This window comes from Rhinoraja longicauda, chromosome 9 (assembly GCF_053455715.1).
Source record: "Rhinoraja longicauda isolate Sanriku21f chromosome 9, sRhiLon1.1, whole genome shotgun sequence".
NCBI classification, from domain to species: Eukaryota; Metazoa; Chordata; class Chondrichthyes; order Rajiformes; family Arhynchobatidae; genus Rhinoraja; species Rhinoraja longicauda.
The window spans coordinates 28910609-28933103 of record NC_135961.1 but is presented as its reverse complement, the minus strand read 5'-3'; the positions used below and the strand labels follow the sequence as shown (position 1 = coordinate 28933103).

Below are 22495 nucleotides of genomic sequence, written 5' to 3'. Positions count from 1 at the left end.
CTTTGACCTCAAGTGAGATTGCTAATATAATGTAAGTTGAATAAATGTTAGCAAATGTGACATGCAATAGGGATACATGATGAGTGCATGTCTTATATCTATCGTGTTAATACTAAAAATAAACATATTAACAATTAGTTTGTATTATACCCTCAGACAGAAAATGTGGGAAACATTCATGAGAGTTAACATTAAAGGTTGACCCTTCATCAGAACTTGGTAAAGAGTAAAAAATAGAGCTGATTGTAAAATACAGGGAAATGGAAATGGCAACGGGAGTATCTGATATGGTAAGGCCAGAGTTACCAAGGGAATGAATTGTAAGGGTCATGTGATCAAATGGGTTAATGGGGGGCATTTAGAAGATGATGACGCAGGCAAAGAAGCTTATCGTTAAAAATAGGACTGTCAACAAAAGATGGGTTGTATGATTAGACAGAGCACAACTGAGCCAAAGTAGAGATAGATAACATTAACAGAAATGTACAATTCTGATACAGACCGAGTAGTTAGAGGGTTTAATATCGAGTTAGGCTGCAGTGTGTAGTTTATTAAGCTTGCATTGGATCTTATTATGATAGAGAGGTGATAGGGGCACAGGTCAAAATGGGAGTAGGATAGAGATTTAAAGTAGCAGACAACTGCGAGCTGATGGTTGTTTCCGCAGGTTGGATGCAGCTGCTCTGCAACGTAATTGCCCAATTCGTATTTAGTTTCTCCATTGTGAGCACCAAATTCAATGCACCTGCATGGAACAGGTGCAAATGAATTTTTGATTCCCGTGAACAACATTTTGGGGCACTGGATTGTGGGGGAAGGAAGTGGAGAAAGGTCAAGTTGCACAGGAAAATGCAGAATGATAAAAAGGGGGGGGGGGGGAGGGGAAAGGATAGGCTATAGATAAAACCATCTGATTGATAGGTTAATTGCAGAAGTTAAAATGAGAACACGGGAATGAATTGCAGTGCTGTAAGAAATACCCAGTGGGTCAAACTATGCTAAAAGGAAAATTGAGCCAATATTACCGATGGATTTCCGAATTAGCCGAATTAGCAAGTTTTATGCAGAAAAAATAAATTACATTAAGTTTTAGAATTATATTCATTTGGAAGGCTGAAAGGAAGGAAGTTGAAGTGTTGTTCCCTAAGTTTACATTGGGGCAGCAGCCACAGGTGGAAAGGTCAGAGTAGGACGAAGAAGTAAAATGACAGGCAACAGGAAGCTGAAAGTTGCTCCTGCAGACACCATGTAAGTATCCTGGAAAACTATCACTCAATCCTCTTGAGCACCAAATGCGGAAATCTGGATTGGAAGAAATGCCGGTGAATTGTTGCTTCAACTGGAAGTACCGTTTCAGTCTCTGAATGGTGAGAAAGGAAGAGGTAAAAAGACATTGTTTTTTCTGTGGAACCTCAAGGGGATTTTGATAATCCTGAATAATATTGGCTCAGATTTTCTCTCTCCATTAGCACTACCTGGCTTGCTGGGCATTTTTCTCAGATCTCCATTTCATAGCTTTTATGTTTCTTAGTTTCTGTTCTCTGTAAGGAACCTCTCTCATTAACTGGAAAACATTGTGTGTATCTTATCACCACAGCAACTCTGACTTTACTGAAGATTAATAACAGGTAGAAATGCTGGGAAAACCTTGCAGGTCAGCAGCATCTATGGAAAGATCAACAGCTAACTTTTTAGGCCAGTAACCTTTGATCAGAACGGGTGCTTGATCTTCTGAGGTTTTCCAGCATTTTGTTTCTATTTCAGATTTTTAGCATCTGCGCTTATAAATATATATTTTCCACTTTGTGCGAGATTCCCTTTGTCCTTTCCCTCTCTTCCCACCTCTCCCCAACAAGTAACTAGTTCACGCTAACCCAGTTGTGACGAAGATGTAACTGTTTCTCCTTCCACAGATGTCATCTGACTTGCAGTATTTCCAGCATCTTCTGTTTTTATTTCAGATTTCCGGTGTCAATAGCTTTTTAGTTAAAAAGAAAAAAATTCTGTTTAAGCCTGTTCTAACCTGTAATTTAGCAAAAATAGACCGAAAGGAAAAATTCACTCAAACCTTACTTTGCAAATACAGCTGTTTCTAAGTGAAATCGGACATTAAAGATGTAAATTAATTTAAGGAACCAAACGGCAACTCTCAACGTAAAGATAATGGTGTAAACTACAAGTTGTATTTGAAGATATAGTTAAAGTACGTTCTGTTCGTTTCTTCGACCTTTATGAGAAACAATGAAATTTGACTCTGGAATATAAATAGCAAAAAGAGTTTAAAATGCTTTGTGCACATTTGGTGCCACAGTGATGCTCCACGGAGTAAGTACAACAGGGTTTTTGCCTTTGCACCCATGCACTGATCTGGATTCCAGACAACTCTCATACCTCTGTTCTGATCAGAGTGTAGAGCATCAATTTTGGAGAACACGACTTATATGCATGCTTAAGAGATGCAAGAATGAAAGATTTGCTGACTTCAAATAATTTGTGGCGGCCGGACTATAGTTAATTTAGCTTGTACGTAACTGAATTTGGGCGTTTATATTTGGGTTAAGAATGCTTTGCTCTTGTTGACTTGTGAATATTGACTTTGCGAACTGGAGAAGTATCACAAGCATTTTCAGTCAGTGTGCTAACAATATATGTAGAATATGTGTAGTATTCGGTGACCTTTTAAACCATCAATTTTGTGGCTTTTTATCCACCAACCTTTGAATTGAAGTAAAACATTTTGTCTGCACTTTGGGTATCCTCATCCCAGGATAATCCAGGTAGAAGTTTATATTGACAAACCAAATGTCAACATGTGATGCTGGACCTGCAGTAGGGAAAGGGGACACTTGATAACTGACAGACAGAGGGTGAGTGCTCAAGTAACTATAACTTCTCTTAAAGCTGCTGATCTGGTAACTTTGTGGAGGAAAATCTGGTCGATTCGATCACTTGGCGGGCACTAGGACCGCGGTGAAATGCTGCTACCGAGCGGGAAATGACGACCTAGGCCGTGATTAAAGCCTGGGCCTTTCCTGCGCTCGTCTCAGTCGTTGAGGTTCGAGCGTTAGTTTAACTACGCAGTCGCTGTCACCGGGAGAGATCGCGGATTATTTAACGAGGTTCTTCAGCGTAGTGTTTTGTTTCTTTTCTTCCATTCTTGGGATGGTGAACGCAACTCGTGTTGGAATCCAGAATTAATCATTTAAAAGGCCCTGAGGTAGGGAGGTGGAGATAAAAGGAGAAGCTAAAAAGAAACGTCAGAAAACTGTAACAGACAAGGAAAGTAGGGTGTGCTGGTGGGGAGAATGGGAAACTAGGCCGATGAAGAAAATGTAATGTGTAAGGAGGAACTGCATATGCTGATTTAAACCGACGATAGACACAAATAACTGGAGTAATTCAGCGCGACAGGCAGCATCTCCGGAGAGAAGGAATGGGTGATGTTTCGGGTCAAGACCCCAGTCTGAAGAAGGGTCTCGACCCGAAATGTCACCCATTCCTTCTCGCCAGAGATGCTGCCTGTCCCGCTGAGTTATTCCAGCTTTTTGTGTCTGTTCGAATAAAATGTTATGCTGGCGTTGGGGGGTTGTGGTGGTGGGTGGAGATGGGGGAAGGAATGATTTGAGTACATAAGTGCTGTCTTTTTATTTTACAGTAAGCAGATTGTGTTTGCAAATATATGACTAAGCATATTAATATCCTCAAACAAAATCTTATAATGACCTAATAATTCACAAGGGACAAAGTCCCCAAAATAGTATCAGTTTGCAGAGAATTCTGGTTACAGTTCCATCAAATCAATTGTGCACATATATTCAATTATATTTTCAAGTCCTATTCTCCAATTTCTGTTTGCAAATTTCAATTATTTCCAAACTATCACAATGCAATCAGAACAAACTATTGAAGAAATTGAGCTGTAAAGTCTGCTTTATCCTCTCAATAATATAGAAATATGGTAAAAATGCAAATCAGAATTAAATTGGAGAGAATGTCAGTTATCTGAAATAAAATCATAAGTAATTTTGTTTGAACATTTAAATTGGCCCGAAGTGGTTTCAAACTTGTGGTTCTCACATTCATGTTCTCAGCCTATTGGTTGTACTGTTGAGTAGTCACTGAATGTTTAATGTGCACTGACATGGAAAGTAGGCAACTCTTCTTCCTGAAACATCTCTTCACGCTTTGATAAATTACTGGAGTTCAGCAGTGGTTTCCTATTTATCAATGGTGGCAGGAACCTAAAGGGTTAGACATTCTTTTATCTGCAGAGTCACCTTTCCACAGTCAAAATGGTTCAATGGCTATCAAAAAAATTTGAAACCTAATCTGCTTATTCCAACAAGGTTTCAAGAAGTATTGAAATAAATATTCCTTTGTGTCGTTGCTTGACTGGGAAAGCTTTTGTCTTTTTCTTGGGGAATTCCTATTTCTAATATTACCACTTTTGCCATGAATAGAGAAGTGGGAAATTGATTTGGGTCATATTCAAAAGTTTAAATTGTGCAGAAGATAGACACAAAAAGCTGGAGTAACTCAGCGCGACACGCAGCATCTGGAGAGAAGGAATGGGTGACGTTTCGGATCGAGACTCTTTAAACTGGTTAGGGATAAGGAAAACGAGAGATATTGATGATGACGTGGAGAGATAAAGAACAATGAATAAATGATATGCAAAAAAGTAATGACGATAAAGGAACAGGCCATTGTTAGCTGTTTGTAGGGTGAAAACGAGAAACTAGTGCGACTTGGGTGGAAGAGGGATAGAGAGTGTGAGAGAGAGAGAGAGAGAGAGAGAGAGAGAGTGTGAGAGAGAGTGTGAGAGTGTGTGAGAGAGAGAGAGAGAGGGAGAGGGAGAGGGAGAGGGAGAGGGAATGCCGGGGATAAACTGAAGTGAGATAAATCAATATTTCATACCACTGGGCTGTAAGCTGCCCAAGTGAAATATGAGGTGCTGTTCCTCCAATTTGTATTTAGCCTCAATCTGACAATGGAGGAGACCTAGGACAAAGGTCTGTGTAGGAATGGGAAAGAGATAAAGTGTCTGGTAACCAGGAGAACAGGTAGGTTCAGGTGGGCTGAGCGAAGGTATTCCTCGAAACGTTCGCCCAGTCTACGTTTGATCTCGCCTAAGTTTGAGTCCACATCTTGAACAAAGGATTCAGTAGATGAGGTTAGAGGAGGTGCAAGTGAACCTGTGCCTAACCTGAAAGGACTGTCGGGGTCCCTGGACAGAGTCAAGGGAGGAGGCATCTTCTGCGGTTGCAGGGGAAGGTACATGGGGAGAGGGTGGTTAGGGTGGGAAGGGATGTTCACCAGGGAGTTGCAGAGGGAACAGTCTCTGTGGAAGGCGGAAATGGGTGGAGATGGGAAAATGTAACTAGTGGTGGGATCCGGTTGGAGTTGACAGAAATTTCAGAGGATTAGGTATTTTATGCGACGGCTGATGGGGTGATAGGTGAGGACTAGGAGGACTCTGTCTCTGTTGCGACAAGGGGAGGGGGAGAAGTGTGGAACTGCGGGGTACCGAGGAGACACGAGTGAGAGCCTCATCTATGATGGGAGAGGGGAACCCCTGTTCCCTAAAGAACGAGGACATCTTGGATGTCTTAGTATGAAACACCTCATCTTGGCATTGATGGAGGAATTGGGAGTAGGGGATAGTCTTTGCAGGAAGCAGGGGGGGAAGAAGTGTTGTCGAGATAGTTGTGGGAGTCAGAGGGTTTGCAATAGACTGATTCTATCTTTGTGCCGCCCCCACCCCTGACAGTCTGAAGAAGGGTCTCGACCCGAAACGTCACCCATCCCTTCTCTCCCGAGATGCTGCCTGACCGGCTGAGTTACTCCAGCATTTTGTCTACCTACGGTTGGTAATAGACACCTGTCAATAGTCTATTTCCTGTAAATTTGAGTGCAGGATGAAAATTGGTGGTGATGTTGATGAAGTGACAGGTCTATATTGTGCAGTACCAATGGTTTTATGAACTTAGATAAGGCATTCAACCACTGATGTGCGACCAAGAGTATGGAAGTATAATTTTTAAAAATCAGTTAGTTGAGTGATGCCTTAAGGCAGTTTTGTTCCTTTAAAATAGTAAAAATTTGGAATTAATCAGTGATAAAATAACAAGTAGTTTAGCAGCTAGAATTAGAGATGGGAAAGGATTTAAAAATATACTTCATTATTCTTTCTAGAGGTTTTATTACCATTTTAATTGTTGGGGATGAATGGGTTTAGACCTACAAATTGACCATAATATTATGGCAGTTTGAATTTAGACAATAGACAATAGGGGGTGCAGGAGTGGGCCATTCGGCCCTTTGAGCCAGCACCACCATTCAATGTGATTATGGCTGATCATTCTCAGTCAGTATCCCGTTCCTGCCTTCTCCCCATACCCCCTGACTCTGCTATCCTTAAGAGTTCTATCTAGCTCTCTTGAATGCATTCAGAGAATTGACCTCCACTGCCTTCTGAGGCAGAGAATTCCACACATTTACAACTCTCTGAAATGAAAAAGTTTTTCCTTATCTCCGTTCTAAATGGCCTACTCCTTATTCTTAAACTATGGCCCCTGGTTCTGGACTCCCCCAACATTGGGAACATGTTTCCTGCCTCTAACATGTCCAACCCCTTAATAATCTTATGTTTCGATAAGATCCCCTCTCATCCTTCTAAATTCCAGTGTATACAAGCCCAGTCGCTCCAGTCTTTCAACATTTGACAGTCCCGCCATTCTGGGAATTAACCTAGTAAACCTACGCTGCACGCCCTCAATAGCAAGAATATCTTTCCTCAAATGTGGAGACCAAAACTGCACACAATACTCCAGGTGCGGTCTCACTAGGGCCCTGTACAATTGCAGAAGGACCTCTTTGCTCCTATACTTAACTCCTCTTGTTATGAAGGCCAGCATTCCATTGGCTTTCTTCACTGCCTGCTGTACCTGCATGCTTCCTTTCAGTGACTGATGCACTAGGACACCCAGATCTCGTTGTACGTCCCCTTTTCCTAACTTGACACCATTCCGATAATAATCTGCCTTCCTATTCATACCACCAAAGTGGATAACCTCACACTTATCCACATTAAACTGCATCTGCCATGCATCTGCCCACTCACACAGCCTGTCCAAGTCACCCTGCAACCTCATAGCATCTTCCTCACAGTTCACACTGCCACCCAGCTTTGTATCATCTGCAAATTTGCTAATGGTACTTTTGATCCCTTCATCCAAGTCATTAATGTATATTTTAAATAGCTGCGGTCCCAGCACCGAGCCTTGCGGTACCCCACTAGTCACTGCCTGCCAAGCGGCACGGTGGCGCAGCGGTAGAGTTGCTGCCTTACAGCGAATGCAGCGCCGGAGACTGAGGTTCGATCCTGACTACGGGCGCCATCTGTATGGAGTTTGTACGTTCTCCACGTGACCTGCGTGGGTTTTCTCAGATCTTCGGTTTCCTCCCACACTCCAAAGACGTACAGGTATGTAGGTTAATTGGCTGGGCAAATGCAAAAATTGTCCCTAGTGAGTGTAGGATAGTGTTAGTATGCCGGGATCGCTGGGCGGCGCGGACCCGGTGGGCCAAAGGGCCTGTTTCTGCGCTGTATCTCTAAATCTAAAAAAAAATTCTGAAAGGGACCCATTTATCCCCACTCTTTGCTTTCAGTCTGCCAACCAATTTTCTATCCATGTCAGTACCCTACCCCCAATACCATGTGCTCTAATTTTGAACACTAATCTCCTATGTGAGACCTTGTTGAAGGCTTTCTGAAAGTCGAGGCACACTACATCCACTGGCTCTCCCCTGTCAATTTTCCTAGTTACATCCTCAAAAAATTCCAGAAGATTAGTCGAGCATGATTTCCTCTTCATAAATCCATGCTGACTCAGAACGATCCTGTTACTGCTATCCAAATACTCCGCAATTTTGTCTTTTATAATTGACTCCAGCATCTTCCCCACCACTGATGTCAGACCAACTGGTCTAGAATTTCCCGTTTCTCTCTCCCTCCTTTCTTAAAAAGTGGGATAACATTAGCTACCCTCCAATCCACAGGAACTGATCCTGAATCTATAGAACATTGGAAAATTTGTTAGAACTTGATTTGAGCTGGCAATATGTATAAATGCAGAAATAAGGCAAGCATGTAGCAGCGGCAAGTTGTTGAGTGGGAGATTTTTAATTACAATGCAGATTTGTGCATGTAGACAAGCTTGTACCTATTTGTGAGAAAATGAATATTCTCTGCAATAAAATGAGTCAGAACCATCAAGGGACAAACCATGTAGTGACATCTTGTAGTGGGCCGGATCTCAAACAATGACGTGTCGGAGTACAGGAAGGAGATAGAGAGCTTAACAGCGTGGCGTCAAGGCAATAATCTCTTTCGATGTCAGCAAAATGAACAAGTTTGTCATTGAAGTGGAAGTGGAGTGGAGTACATAGTCTGCCTCTCTGGTGCTGAAATGGAGATGGTTGAAAGCTTCATGTCCTAAATTTAAATATTACCTACAATTTGTCCTGGTCCAACTGAATTGACATAATGGTCAACAAAACACATCAATGCCTCTATTTCCTTAGAAGGCTAAGGAAATTTTGCATGCTTCCAATGACTCCTACCAATTTCTATAAATATACCATGGAAAGCATCCTATCTTTAGCAACTGCTTTGCCTGATACCACATGAAATTGCAGAGAATTGTGAACACAGCCTAGTCCATCATACAAACTTGCCTCCCACCCTCCCTCCATTGATATTAATTTTAATGAGATTTCCATAAATAAGTGACCTTTACTGAATGGCTAGGTTGCATAATATTAATCCTAAATTCACTGTCCTCTTTTTGGAAATGAAAATAAATAGTCTGCAATGAATCCAAGTGATACATTTCAGCCATCAAAACAATTAAATGCTCATTCATTTAATTTTGGTTAGTTTTTAATATTTGTCATTACTGCTGATAATTTAATTCCACAGCAAATTGCATCTTTTAAAATATCCATCATTTAATATTATTATGGGAAGTGGCAAAGGATAACCACGTGATTTTCAATCAATTACTCTTTACAGCCCAGCAGCCGAAGGATTATACCACTATTGAATGAGTGATGACATATTTCCAATTTACTCAGATCATATGTATTTGGAGGCATATTTGTATTGAGCTTTGCGATTAGAAATATGAAATATAATATATTCAACCAGATCTATGGTTAGGAAGTATGTAGCAGAATAGCAGATGAAGAAGGAAGTGTGCAGACAAATGTGCAGATTAATAAGATTCATCCATCTTCTCTGTACACGAAATAACTGGGTACATTTACACTGTCTTATGGTGGTTTGGAATAAGTTGCGGAAAACACTTTTCCACAACTTATAATTGAAGTAAGTGACGAAAGCTAATGGAATGTTGGCCTTCATAACAAGCGGCGTTGAGTATAGGAGCAAAGAAGTCTTTCTGCAGTTGTACAGGGCCCTAGTTAGACCACACCTGGAGTATTGTGTGCAGTTTTGGTCTCCACATTTGAGGAGGAACATTCTTGCTATTGAGGGAGTGCAGCGAAGGTTTACGAGGTTAATTCCCGGAATGGCGGGACTGTCGTATGTTGATAGACTGGAGCGACTGGGCTTGTATACTCTAGAATTTAGAAGGATGAGAGGGGATCTTATTGAAGCTTATAAGATTATTAAGGGATTGCACACGCTAGAGGCAGGAAACATGTTCCCAATGTTGGGGGAGTCCCAAACCAGGGGCTACAGTTTAAGAGTAAGGGGTAGGCCATTTGGAACGGAGATGAGGAAAAACTTTTTCACTCAGAGTTGTGAAGCTGTGGAACTCTCTGCCTCAGAAGGCAGTGAAGGCCTATACCCTGAATGCTTTCAAGAGAGAGTTAGATAGAGCTCCTAATGATAGCAGAGTCAAGGGATATGGGGAGAAGGCAGGAACAGGGTACTGATTTTGGATGATCAGCCATCATCACGGTGAATGGCGGTGCTGGCTCAAAGGGCCAAATGGCCTACTCCTACACCTATTGTCTATTATCTACTTACCTGTGATCTAGTTTTCGCATTGCATTGTTATGAGCAAATATCCAGGGACTTTATAAACATGGAAAATGCTGCTGAAATTCAGCAGGTCAGGCAGCTTCTGTCGAGAGTGCAGCAGCTTTAACTTAATATCAATGACTCTTCATTACCCTTCATGATATGCAATTCTTACCAAAAATGTAATGGTCTAATGTAATCTCGATACTATCCACAACAGGTATTTTAAACTTTTTTTCATGTCCTCTTTTCCCTAATTGGTTAAGCATTTTATTCTTTGCCACTCAATTTGATTTCTGGCTGACTAATTATTGGAAGTTTCCTTATCTTCCTTTCTTCAACCATGTCCACCTTCTGGTCATGTCCTTTGCCGTGGCTACTTTCTTACAACTGTCACCATTTCCCCTTTCGCTTTTATCTGAAGCTTTCTCATTTGCCACGATGTTTGCAAAATGAACAAACACAACTGCCTGGTTGATGGCAACCATCCTTTTTCCTGCCTGAGGACTTCTCTATGCTCAAAATACTGGTGGCTAAGTATTATTTGACTCTTCAGTTCAATACAGTGAACTTTTTGCTTGTGTAGTGCTGGTTGGTGACTTGGAAAGAGAAGCATGAGTTTAACTTTCCCTGACCTGCGGAATGCTGATGCCAAGCAAATTGCATAACATTTGGCCCTGAACTTGAAGATAGAATTCATTTAATGAAGAATCTTGCGCTGCCCAGATTTAGCTAGTTTCTCACAATGTTATTTTAAAAAGTAATTTTGGTCTGATGTAGAACACAAAGTGCTGGAGTAACTCAGCGGGTCAGGCAAAATCTCTGGAGGACATGGATAGGCGACGTTTCGGGTTGGTCCTGATATTACAAATAATGTGGCATTGATCCGTTCTTTACAGAATTCGGAAAGTTGTTAAAATAAATGTTGGTGACAGGCCTAAAATGGAGTGCAAACAGCCAAGTTTGATAACCCTAACACCCTGGAGTTATTGAGCTCCACCCTAGTTCAAACAACTTGAAGACACGAAACTGCAAATTTTGGAATCTGGAGCAAAATACAAACTGCTGGAGGAACTCGGCAGGACATCAGCATCTGTGGAGGCAAAGCAACAGTTGACATTTTGGGTCATAACTCTGCATTGGGTGTGAAAGCATGGATAAAAGATCACTATTATAAAGAGATGAGAGGGAGAGAGAGAGGGTTGAATAGGCTAATAGACGGAGCCAGGTAAGATGGAAATGATGGGGTGATGAAGCCAGGTGGAGGAGCATAGGAGGAAGGTAGAGACAAGCTGGAAGATGATAGGTGGAATCAGATAATGGAGGAATGATGGGCAGATGTAACTAGATTGGGGTTGAGAATGGAGAGGTAGGCCTTCAGAGAAGAAACTCGGGTGATGGGCAGGTAGAAAAGAGGAACGTGAACAAAAGGGAGAGAACATGGATGGACCGATGGGAGTGGGAACGGTACATGGTGGAGTGGGTTACCTAAAAATGGAAAATTCAGTATTCCTACCAAAGGCTATCTACTTGGAATATGAAGTGCTGTTCTTCTAGTTCAGCGTTCCTCAACCTTTTAACCCTTACCGAAGCCTTGAAATAATTTTCATGTCTCAGGGAACCCCTACATAAAAATTATTATATATCTTTAATCTCTTTCTCTTTTTTAAACTTAAAGTTCATAAGGCAAACAATACACATAAACTTTTCAAACTAACAAAAACATTTAGCGATTAGCCTATTTATCACTATTTCTCTCGTAAACCCCAGCGACCTCTCGCAGAACCTTAGGGTTCCTGGGAACCCCGATTGGGAAACGCTGTTCTAATTACTTACTGTCCTGGTTCATAGCCTAGGACACTGAGTATCCCTTGGCATCCACAGATGCTGCTCGACTTGCTGAGTTCCTCCAGCAGTTTAATTTTTGCAAGGAACATCTCTGCTGAGTGCGTTGGCAGAGTATCTGCATCTGTTCTGCAGTGTATTCTCAAATTCGTGTTGCAATGCTTGGACAAGGAAGTTAGGAGCATATTGACTCGTGAAGAAGACCTTTCAAGTGGGATTAATTTGAACCGCCAGCAAAAGGTTTATATATTTTGTTCCATTAGTACTTTATCAATTTTATGGCAGCTGGAAACTAGTGCAGTTTTCAGTTTTAATATTTTGTCTTCCAATTAGTAAAGTAAATCACAATAAAGCTCGTATAATTTGCGATCTATGCAGTTACTGAAGACAAGCTTAGGTCATTCGTACTGTTTGCACTTCATCATAAAAGGCCATGGATCTTCACTTTTTGGACATATATCACAATGTACTGTTTGGAGCAAGGAACGAGATGTATGCTTGAACTGAATTAACATTTGGCCTTTGTTTTCATTTATGTTCAGGAAAGAGCATATTAATTGACATATGATATTACAAAATTAAAGTATAAATACAATGCACAATGTGGAAATCTGTCTTAATATGACTAATAGAGGAACACTTGCAAATGGATAACTGGAGTGTTTGTAAGGCAAATTGTAATTTATTGCATAATTGTGATCCTCGGGCAGTAAATATCTTCACAATGTTTCAGTAAAGATGATTATTTTGATAGTGGTTTAGAAATTCTTTAAAGATTGGATGTTATAGCATTTTGTATGTACAGGAAGGAAGTGGACAATATATGCTGTACAATGCATAGTCTGAAGGATGTTCCAGAAGGATTTGGATTGTTACTTAAGTTGTACAGAACTGTAATAAATAACATTTGCAGCCTTTTTGAGAAGAAATTACTGAAAACACAAACCAGCAACTGGCCTTGAGTTAAGGTTAAGGAAGTTGTGCAACTCAAATATGTAAATTAAAATTGTATTTTTGTTTGTCTTTATATTTTTTGGGCAATTAAAACATAGCATTTAACCTTTCTGTCATTCATAACTTGTCCAGAAAAATCAGATTGCAATAGTTAAACAGAAAGGTGTATATTGCAGAAATGATTCACCTTGTGTATCTGGGTACAATGATCAGTGGTTCTACCAGATATACAGTGCATTCAGAAAGTGTTCAGACCCCTTCACTTTTTCCACATTTTGTTACATTACAACCTTATTTTAAAATGGATTAAATTCTTTTTTTATCATCAATCGACACACAATACCCCATAATAAAAAAAGCAAAAACAGGTGTTTTGAAATTTTTGCAAAGTAATTAAAAAGAAATAACTGAAATATCACATTTACATAAGTATTCAGACCCTTTACCCAGTACTTTATTGAGGGACCTTTGGCAGCGATTACAGCCTCAAGTCTTCTTGGGTCTGACGCTGCAAGCTTGGTACACTTGTATTTGGGGAATTTCTCCCATTCTTCTCTGCAGATCCTCAAGCTCTGTTGGGTTGGGTGGAGAGCATCAATGCACAGCTATTTTCAGGTCCCTCCAGAGATGCTCGATCGGGTTCAAGTCCAGGCTCTGGCTGGGCCACTCAAGGACATTCACAGACTTGTCACAAAGCCACTCCTGCATTGCCTTGGCTGTGTGCTTCGGGTCGTTGTCCAGTTGGAAGGTGAACCTCTGCCCCAGTCTGAGGTCCAGAATGCTCTGGAGCAAGTTTTCATCAAGGATCACTCTCTGTACTTTAGGAAAATAACTGCAGATGCTGGTATAAATCGGTATCAAAAAATGCTGGAGTAACTCAGCGGGTCAGGCAGCATCACAGGAGAGAAGAATTGGGTGACGTTTCGGGTCGAGACCCTTCAGACTGATGTCAGGGGGCGGGACAAAGAAAGGATATAGGTGGAGACAGGGACAGAGGAGCTATCTAAAGTTAGAGAAGTCAATGTTCATACCACTGGGCTGTAAGCTGCCCAAGCGAAATATGAGGTGCTGTTCTTCCAATTTGCGGTGGGCCTCACTATGACATTGGAGAAGGCCCATGATGGTGAGATCCAGAAACGGTAGGGAGATTTTGTACTTGTTACTTGGCCATCTCCGACCATTTCTGGATCTCACAATTTCCATCACAGGAGACCGACTAGTGACCGGCATCTACTACAAACCCCAACCTCATCTATTGTATCCGCTGTTCCAGATGCCAACTTTACATCGGCGAGACCAAACGTAGGCTCGGCAATCGTTTTGCTCAACACCTACGCTCAGTCCGCCTAAACCAACCTGATCTCCCGGTGGCTGAGCACTTCAACGCCCCCTCCCACTCCCAGCCTAATGTTAATTGTTTGCTTAGTTTCATGTGGAATTCAGAAATAGTTCATTAGTTAAGTGCTAAAATTTGCAAACAAAGCTTTAAATCTTTTTTTATTGTCTTCGATTTTTTAATTGTTTGTATATAATCTGCAATCTTGTTTTGTAACTGATTTTGCGAATTTCTTTGAAAATGTATATAGAAAGATTCCATGGTATATTTTGTATTAAAGAAAATAATTACAATTGTATTTCTGAATTATATAGAAAAAATGGAAACACAGCAGATGCTTTGCTTCACTGGAGGAAGATTTATATTTTTGATTTTGTATTTAAAAATTATTTTGTAATCGTATAGTAATGTACACTTGCATGGACAAAAATGTAAAGTTAAAGGCAATTGTTTGTGCAGTTGAAGAATTTTTTTAATGATATTTTATTGGCAAATAACCTGTAATTTATGTGTATCTTGCTTTCTTTCAGGAAAGTGAAAAATGGGAGCATTTTTGGATAAACCAAAAACAGAGAAACATAATGCACATGGTGCAGGAAATGATTTGCATTATGGGCTTAGCAGCATGCAGGGTTGGAGAGTGGAGATGGAAGATGCTCATACAGCTACTGTTGGCATTCCTCAAGGCTTGGACACGTGGTCCTTCTTTGCTGTGTATGATGGCCATGCGGGCTCTCGAGTGGCAAACTACTGTTCAAAGCACTTACTTGAACACATCACAAGTAATGAAGACTTCAAAGGCACAAATGTGTCTGGTTATCCATTTGAACCTACCATAGAGCATGTCAAGAGTGGTATCAGAACTGGATTTTTGAAAATTGATGAGTACATGCGTAATTTTTCAGAGCTGAGAAATGGCATGGACAGGAGTGGGTCGACAGCTGTTGCAGTGATGATCTCCCCGGAGCACACTTACTTTATCAACTGTGGCGACTCGAGAGCTGTTCTGTACAGAAATGCACAACTTTTCTTTTCAACGCAGGATCACAAGCCTTGCAACCCAAGGGAGAAAGAGCGAATCCAGAATGCAGGGGGCAGTGTCATGATACAGCGAGTTAATGGGTCACTAGCTGTGTCAAGAGCGTTGGGGGATTATGATTACAAGTGTGTCGATGGGAAAGGGCCCACAGAGCAGCTGGTATCTCCAGAACCTGAAGTGTATGAGATTCTTAGAGCAGAAGAAGATGAATTTATTATACTGGCTTGTGATGGCATCTGGGATGTGATGACGAATGAGGAGCTCTGTGAGTTCGCTAGATCGAGACTAGAGATAACGGATGACCTTGAAAAAATCTGCAACTGGGTGGTGGATACCTGCTTACACAAGGTAGTTAATATGTATTTTATGAATTCATTTAAATTATTGAAACATATTTTGGGTAAAATGCATCTGGTAATGTGCACTGAATTATTAATTTCAGACAATAGTTTAAAAAGTGGACTTGTGTGAACTAACATCTAATATGCATGATATCATTTCCTTTATTTCATACATGTTTAAATGTGTTAAACTCGTTACACCTCTTGATCGTCTGAATACTAATTTTGTTAATGATTAATAATTGTAGTTAGTTTAACCCTACATTTCAGAATATCATTTAGTATAAGTTTGCATTTGTACTTGAAATACACGCATTGGTTTCTTAAATTCGTGGTTGCACATTTGGCAAATAGCTTATCTATTTTAACAGGTGAATTTTTTTTTGCTTCCAATCGCTAATCAATGGCAACTGCTGAAAATGTAGATAAGAATGGTATTATTTGTCTTTTAAAACTTTCTCTCGTCTTTTGGACCATATGTATAGAACATCCTCTTAATAATGCCTTCAAAAGAAGTACAAAATTTTAGGAGGGCAAATAAGAGAACACTTCAGGCTTGCATCTAAAGTTTTAAATTTGTTCATTAATTATCCTATGTCTTTAACCAGAGTCAGAGCTCAGAAGTTAAGTACCTCAAGAATAATTCAGATCTCTCAAAATGAAAAATTCCCTTTTTTTTCCAGTATTGGAATTTGTAAACTGGAAGTATGTTATTTTGCCATGTTAGCCCAATATTTTAAATGGTAGTTGAGATAATTAGTGCCTGAACAGTACTTGTGTGGCTGGAGCTAAGAGCTGTGTTGTTGTTGTCACACCTTGGATGTAGCATGGTCCTTCAGTCAGACCAGACACCTGACTCCATCTACACTTCATGCTGCCAAGGGATAAGCTGCCAACATAATCAAAGACGTCCCACACAAGTCATTTCTTCTTTTCGCCCCCTTCGGGAAGAAGATGGAAGAAGCTTGAAAGCATACACCACAAGACTTAGCTTCTTCCCCTGTGTTATAAGGCGTCTAAGTAGTCCTTCCATAAGCTGTATAGTATAGTGATGACATCTAAAATATTTTTCCTTTGAGGTGTAGCAATTGTTCTCTTGTTTTGGAAATGATTATCAGAGATTTCGGATGAATTCTTGTGCAATATTAAGAGACATTGGACCACCTAAAGTTCTCACCTATTAAGGAATGGAGCAAATGTCATATGTTCTGATTTTATTGTATTTATTTTAGATATATAGTTTCATTCTATACAAAAGTGGAGATATTTTACAGCTGTTATGAAAATGTGCTTGGTTGTTTTCAAGAAACTCAGTCTAATGGACAGGCCCCAGCAAGTAGTAAATTTAGTCATATTCACAATCATTTCTTGGACTTTTCAGAATAGTTGGAATGTGTACAGGTGTTTCCCTGATGAAAGAAGAAAAGGATAGCAGAACCTTCAAGAATATTATTCTTTACAACGTGCACTGAGAAATTAAATAATTCCGTCATACTCCACAGTAATATGAACTATTCATGGAAATTATGTCACCTGGAAAAAGATTTCCTAGTTTCATAATGCTGAGAGAGATTATTTTCCCATCTTTAAACAATCAAATAAGCTTCACTTGATTAGGATAATTGATGCCACCTTCCTTTGAATCATTTAGTTTCCGGATCATTGATTTATAAGATTTTTTCATAATACTTGAGAATATTAATGCTGTTAATTTATTCTAATGAACTGTACACAGCTGAAAAAAAATCCTGGTAACTAATCTTGCATTCTAATGCTTCTAATTTGTACCAAAATCCCCGGTCATGAAATACAGAAAATTCAGGAAGCACGTAGAACATCCAGCAACACCAGTAGAAAGAAAACCAGTTTAACATTTCAGTTCTGAGACTGAAAATGTACTTTTTGTTACAATAATTCTTCCAATTCTCCATACACTTTTTGGTTGTGCAAGTGCAGAGGGGAGTAGTTTGCTAATGTGCGACAGGAAAATTTGGAGTCGTCCCGAAATGGAACAATGAAATTCTTACTTGCAGCAACATAACAGATATGTAAACGTAGTACTCGGTAAACACCATAATAAACTACAAAAAAAGTTCAGTCTATATATATTTTTTAAAACAATAATAGTGCAAATACAAAAACAATAACCCCAAGTCTATATAGTTGAGAGCTTATTGGGAAGATGTAGCATTTAATAGCTCTTGAACCTGGGCCTGGACTTGACAGTTTTCAGGCTCCTATGCCATCTTACTGATAGCAGGAGTGAAATAAGAACATGGCCAGAATGGTGTGGATCTCTGATGATGCTGGTGGTGTTTTCGAGGCAGTGACTCCTGCAGATCCCTTCGATGGTGGAAAGGTCAGTACCTGTGATGGACTGGGCAATGTTCACTACTTTTTGCAAACCTCTTTGTTCCTGGACTTTTGATTTGCTGAGCCAGGCTGTATGCAACCAGTCAATATTCTCTACTGTACACCTGTAGAAGATCAATAGAGTATTTGTCGATATACTGGTTCCTCAATCTTCTGAGGGTGTTGATGGGCTTTTTATGATTTTATCATTGTGCTGAATCCAGGACAGATCTTCAGAGATATGCACGGCCAGGAATTTGAGGTTTTTGACTCTCTTCACCACTGTCCTGTCGATGAAGACACTTTTGTGGATCCTCGGCCTTCCTCTTCCAAACTTAACCCATCAGTTCCTTGGCTTTACTGACACTGAGAGGAAATTTGGTGTTTGGCACCATTTTGTCAGTGGATCAATCTCGTCAGTAATTCGTCCAGCTACATAGCCATGGGTATCAAGTGAATCGTGCAGAAGGCTGAGCACAGTCTTGAAGTCCTCCTGTGCTGATGATTATCGAGAAAGAAATGGTTACTGCCAATTCATACTGATTGTGTTCAGTTGACGAAGAAGTCGAGGATTCAGTTGCAGAAGGATGCGCAGTGACCCAGTTCTGTGAGCTTGGTAACCAGTTTGGAGAGGATGATGATGTTAAATGCTGAACTGTAGTCTATGAACAACAGCCTGACATATGTGTTTTTATTGTCCAAGTGGTCCTATGCAGAGTGGAGAGCCAGCGAGATCATATCCTCCGTTATGTTGTGGCAGTAGGCAAATTATGGTGGGTCTCAGGTGCTTGGGTTTAATTGCAGTTGACAAAGTATTTCTTAAGAGAAATGTATTGTAGAAATAGTATTTTTGGATAACTAGCAGGAGGGCATAAATAAACCCCTTAGAAACTGTCTAATTTTATCCCATAGATTTGTATTTATTTGATAAGTACTTTTGTGAACTGCTATTTTATGCTATTATTGCGAGTGACAGACTGGTTGGGATCTTCAGTCATAAGTTTGTATTTGGAGTAAAATAATGGGATTTATAAATAGATTAGGAAAGAGGTCTGTGCTTCCACTCCCATCTGTAAATTTTATTTGGTAACGTTTTATCAGAAGCCAGCATCACAAAATGTTTTAAAATATCCACCATACAAATGGTCTGCTACTTTCCTCTTCTGTAAAACTAGTGGGTTAAAAATAGACTGTTGAAATAAGTAACACTCCCATGAGTTGCTAACCAGTGGCTGGAACGAATGATTGGAATGTTTATGTAGATAAATCTTTTAAGGTGGGAGGACGAAATGAGTATCTTTAAAAAAGATATTGGGAATTGAAAGCATGCATGTTTATAAAAACAATTCAATGCTGGTCACCACACTGGAGGAGGGGTGCAAGTATTTGGAAGGAATATGTACTAAAGTGAAACTAGAGGTGAGGGTCTCCATTTATAAGCTGAGCCCAAAGAAATTGGCGTTGCGTTCTTTAGAGTAGATGTAATGGAAATATTCAGTTATGCAAGGTTTCATTCAATAAAGACAAATTATTTTCACTGCAGGGGGGGGTTGAGGTTCCAAGGAAAGTAGCAGGTGGAGAGCACAATATATTCAAGATTGAGCTGAGTGCAAAATCCCCACAAACTCCAGAGGACTTCTGGCCCATGACCAAACTAAACTGATAACCAGGGGACATGCTTTGAGTAATTAGCAGAACCAGAGAAAATACAAAAATATTTTCTTCTTCTGGAGTTCACTGACTGAAAGGTTGACAACTAATAAACATTAACTTGTGAGGGAACTGGATCTATATGAAGATTATAGAGAATATAGATTTCCAAAGATATTGCCAGGACTAGAGGGTGTGAGCTATAGGGAGAGGTTGAGTAGGCTGGGTCTCTATTCTTTGGAGCGCAGGAGGTTGAGGGGTGATCTTATGGAGGTGTACAAAATCATGAGAGGAATAGATCGGGTAGATGCACAGAGTCTCTTGCCCAGAGTCAGGGAATTGAGGACCAGAGGACACAGGTTCAAGGTGAAGGGGAAAAGATTTAATAGGAATCTGAGGGGTAACTTTTTCACACGAAGGGTGGTGGGTGTCTGGAACAAGCTGCCAGATTAGGTAGTTAAGGCTGGGAGTATCCCAACGTTTAAGAAACAGTTAGACAGGTACATGGATAGGACAGGTTTGGAGGGAGATGGACCAAGCGCAGGCAGGTGGGACTAGTGCAGTTGGGACATGTTGGCCAGTGCGGGCAAGTTGGGCCGAAGGGCCTGTTTCCACACTTTCTCAATGACTATTTTGGAAAATATGCAAATTCCAAAAGAGGCCAGTGACGGAAGGGATTATTCTCCAATCTTGCAATCCTGGGCTACTGAGAGCAGGCCTTCTGAGGCACTGGAAAAATGCAGTTAATGTTGGTTCTACAAAATATTCCGATTTCACCTGAGTGAACTAATGATGGTACTCTCTCCAAGGCCAAGTTCTCTAGCCTTAAGGCCATAATAACTCTGTTGGCTACGTTGGCTTAGCCATGTTATTTACATAAACAACACCATACAACTGAAATGAACACAATATTCAAAGTCTTGTCAAGGGAAAGTAGCAGGTGGACAGTGCGACATATTCAAGAATTAGTGCAAAATCTCCACAAACTCCTGAGGACTTCTGACCCCACACGAAGTGGAAGAAAATTTGTGATGGTGTTGAGAACCTCCAAGGCCATGCATCATGAACACACAAAGCATTGTGTAAGTGGTAGAATGAGTGCACCGCCTGAAGAAGAGCACAGTCTGAAGAAATCGACTGCTGTTAATTACCTGGGTTACTGTGTCTTCCAAACCCATAATCTCTTCCAAAGAAGGATGATGGCTTCAGGTGCATGGGGATATCACAACTTGATGTACCTTTCCAAGTCCACACTATTCTGACTTGAAAATATGTGACTCTTCCTTTGTGTCCAAATCCTGGAAGTTCTTCAATAGCAGTGTAGTACATCCCAGGGGGAATTGGTGGTTTAGCATCTCTTCGCTGCCCTTGCAAATGCGTTAAGGAATTAGCAATGAATTCTGTCCTTTCCAGTGTGAGCCACCTTCTGAAAAATGAATAAATATCATATTTTACATCTTTCCTTATGACATAATCTTAAATAGAAGTAGGCTGTACAGTCCTTTGAATCTGTGTTGCCATTCAGTAAGATGAACTAATCTTGATGTCAGGCCCATTTTCCTGCTTATTCCCCATTGCCCTTGACTCTTATAGATAACAATGATTAAACTACAAATTCTGGAATTGAAGACCCATTATTGCTGAAGTGAGGAACTTGGCTGAGCAATGCATGCTGTGATAATAGGCAGGTCCTCAAATTGGCAAGATGTGAGTATAAATATCTATTGATGCAAGGCTGCCGCAAACATATTCTGGCATACAAGCAAATAACTTGGATGATTGCTTGGAAACCCACATTTTCAAACCTGTTGATGCCATAAAAATACTTGAGATTGGAAAACAGGGTAGATAGAAGTATAAAATTGGAAAGAGAATACCAAATGAGTAAATGAGCAAAACTGTTAAATGTTCACTTTGAGCTGAAATAGGATGGAAAAGAATAGTTTCTAGCTTCTCAGCAGGGGGATAATATGATATCCTAAGTGTCTACTGATCATGTTTGAGACCAATTAAATGCTTTCATGGAGAAGTTACATGACCTAGTCTGTTGTTAAGGAAGAAGATGCAAAAACCCTTCCAGAAATAATCAAGAGCTGAGGGTTGAGCAATTGAGGGAAATACAGCAGTGTTGGTAAAAAGTGACGGGATGTTGGTGGAACTGAGATCTGATAAATCCAAAGAACCTGATGACACATATCCCAGAGTTTTGAAGGAGGTGACAATAGAGAGAGTAAATCCATTAATTATCATTATCCAAAATTCTAGAGTTTGGAATTCTTCTTACGGATTGGTGGGTAGCAAATTGAATACCAATATTTGAGAAAAAAGAGAGAGCAAACGTGATCATTACTTTGTTAGCCTAATATTAGTGGTCTGAAAAATGCTAAACCAGTAATGAAGGATATAAGACTACATAGAGCGAAGAAAATTGGATTGAGCAGAAAAATTAAACAGAGTCAGCATTGAAATAGGAAAGGGAAATCATTTTTGACAAATCTGTTGGAGTTGTTAGAGGTTTGAAGAATAGATAAAGAGGAACAATTGTATGTGTATTTGGATTTTCAGAAAACTTTCACTTTTCACAAGAGGTTCTTCAACATGATCACAGCATACTTAATTGAGAGTAGTCTAATGGCATGCTTTGAAAAACTTTGTTGCATTAGTAGTATGTTTGGGATCATTGTCTTGCTGTAGGATGAATCGCCAACCAATGAGTTTTGAGGCATTTGTTTGAACTTGAGCAGATAGGATGTGTCGATACACTTCAGAATTCATTATGCTAGCACCATCAGCAGTTGTGAAGATAAGTAAGCTAGTACCTTCAGCAGCCAAACATGCCCAGGCCATAACACCCCCACCACCGTGTTTCACAGATGAGATTGTATGCTTTGGATCTTGGGCAGTTCCCTCTCTCCTCCATATTTTGC

At 40.2% G+C, this 22495-nt stretch overlaps 1 protein-coding gene across 9 annotated transcripts in view; it reads left to right on the top strand.

The window, feature by feature from the left end:
- Nucleotides 1-22495, top strand: part of ppm1ba (protein phosphatase, Mg2+/Mn2+ dependent, 1Ba) — a 109995-nt gene that overhangs the window by 35982 nt on the left and 51518 nt on the right. For 8 of the 9 annotated variants that reach the window (XM_078405008.1, XM_078405011.1, XM_078405004.1 and 5 more), the window contains exon 2: nucleotides 14717-15573. In XM_078405008.1, the coding sequence (XP_078261134.1) occupies nucleotides 14728-15573 (846 nt within the window). In that variant the 5' untranslated portion in view covers nucleotides 14717-14727. Of the gene's footprint in view, nucleotides 1-3056; nucleotides 3218-14716; nucleotides 15574-22495 lie in introns of those variants that run through there. The other variant, XM_078405005.1, reaches the window with a different exon arrangement.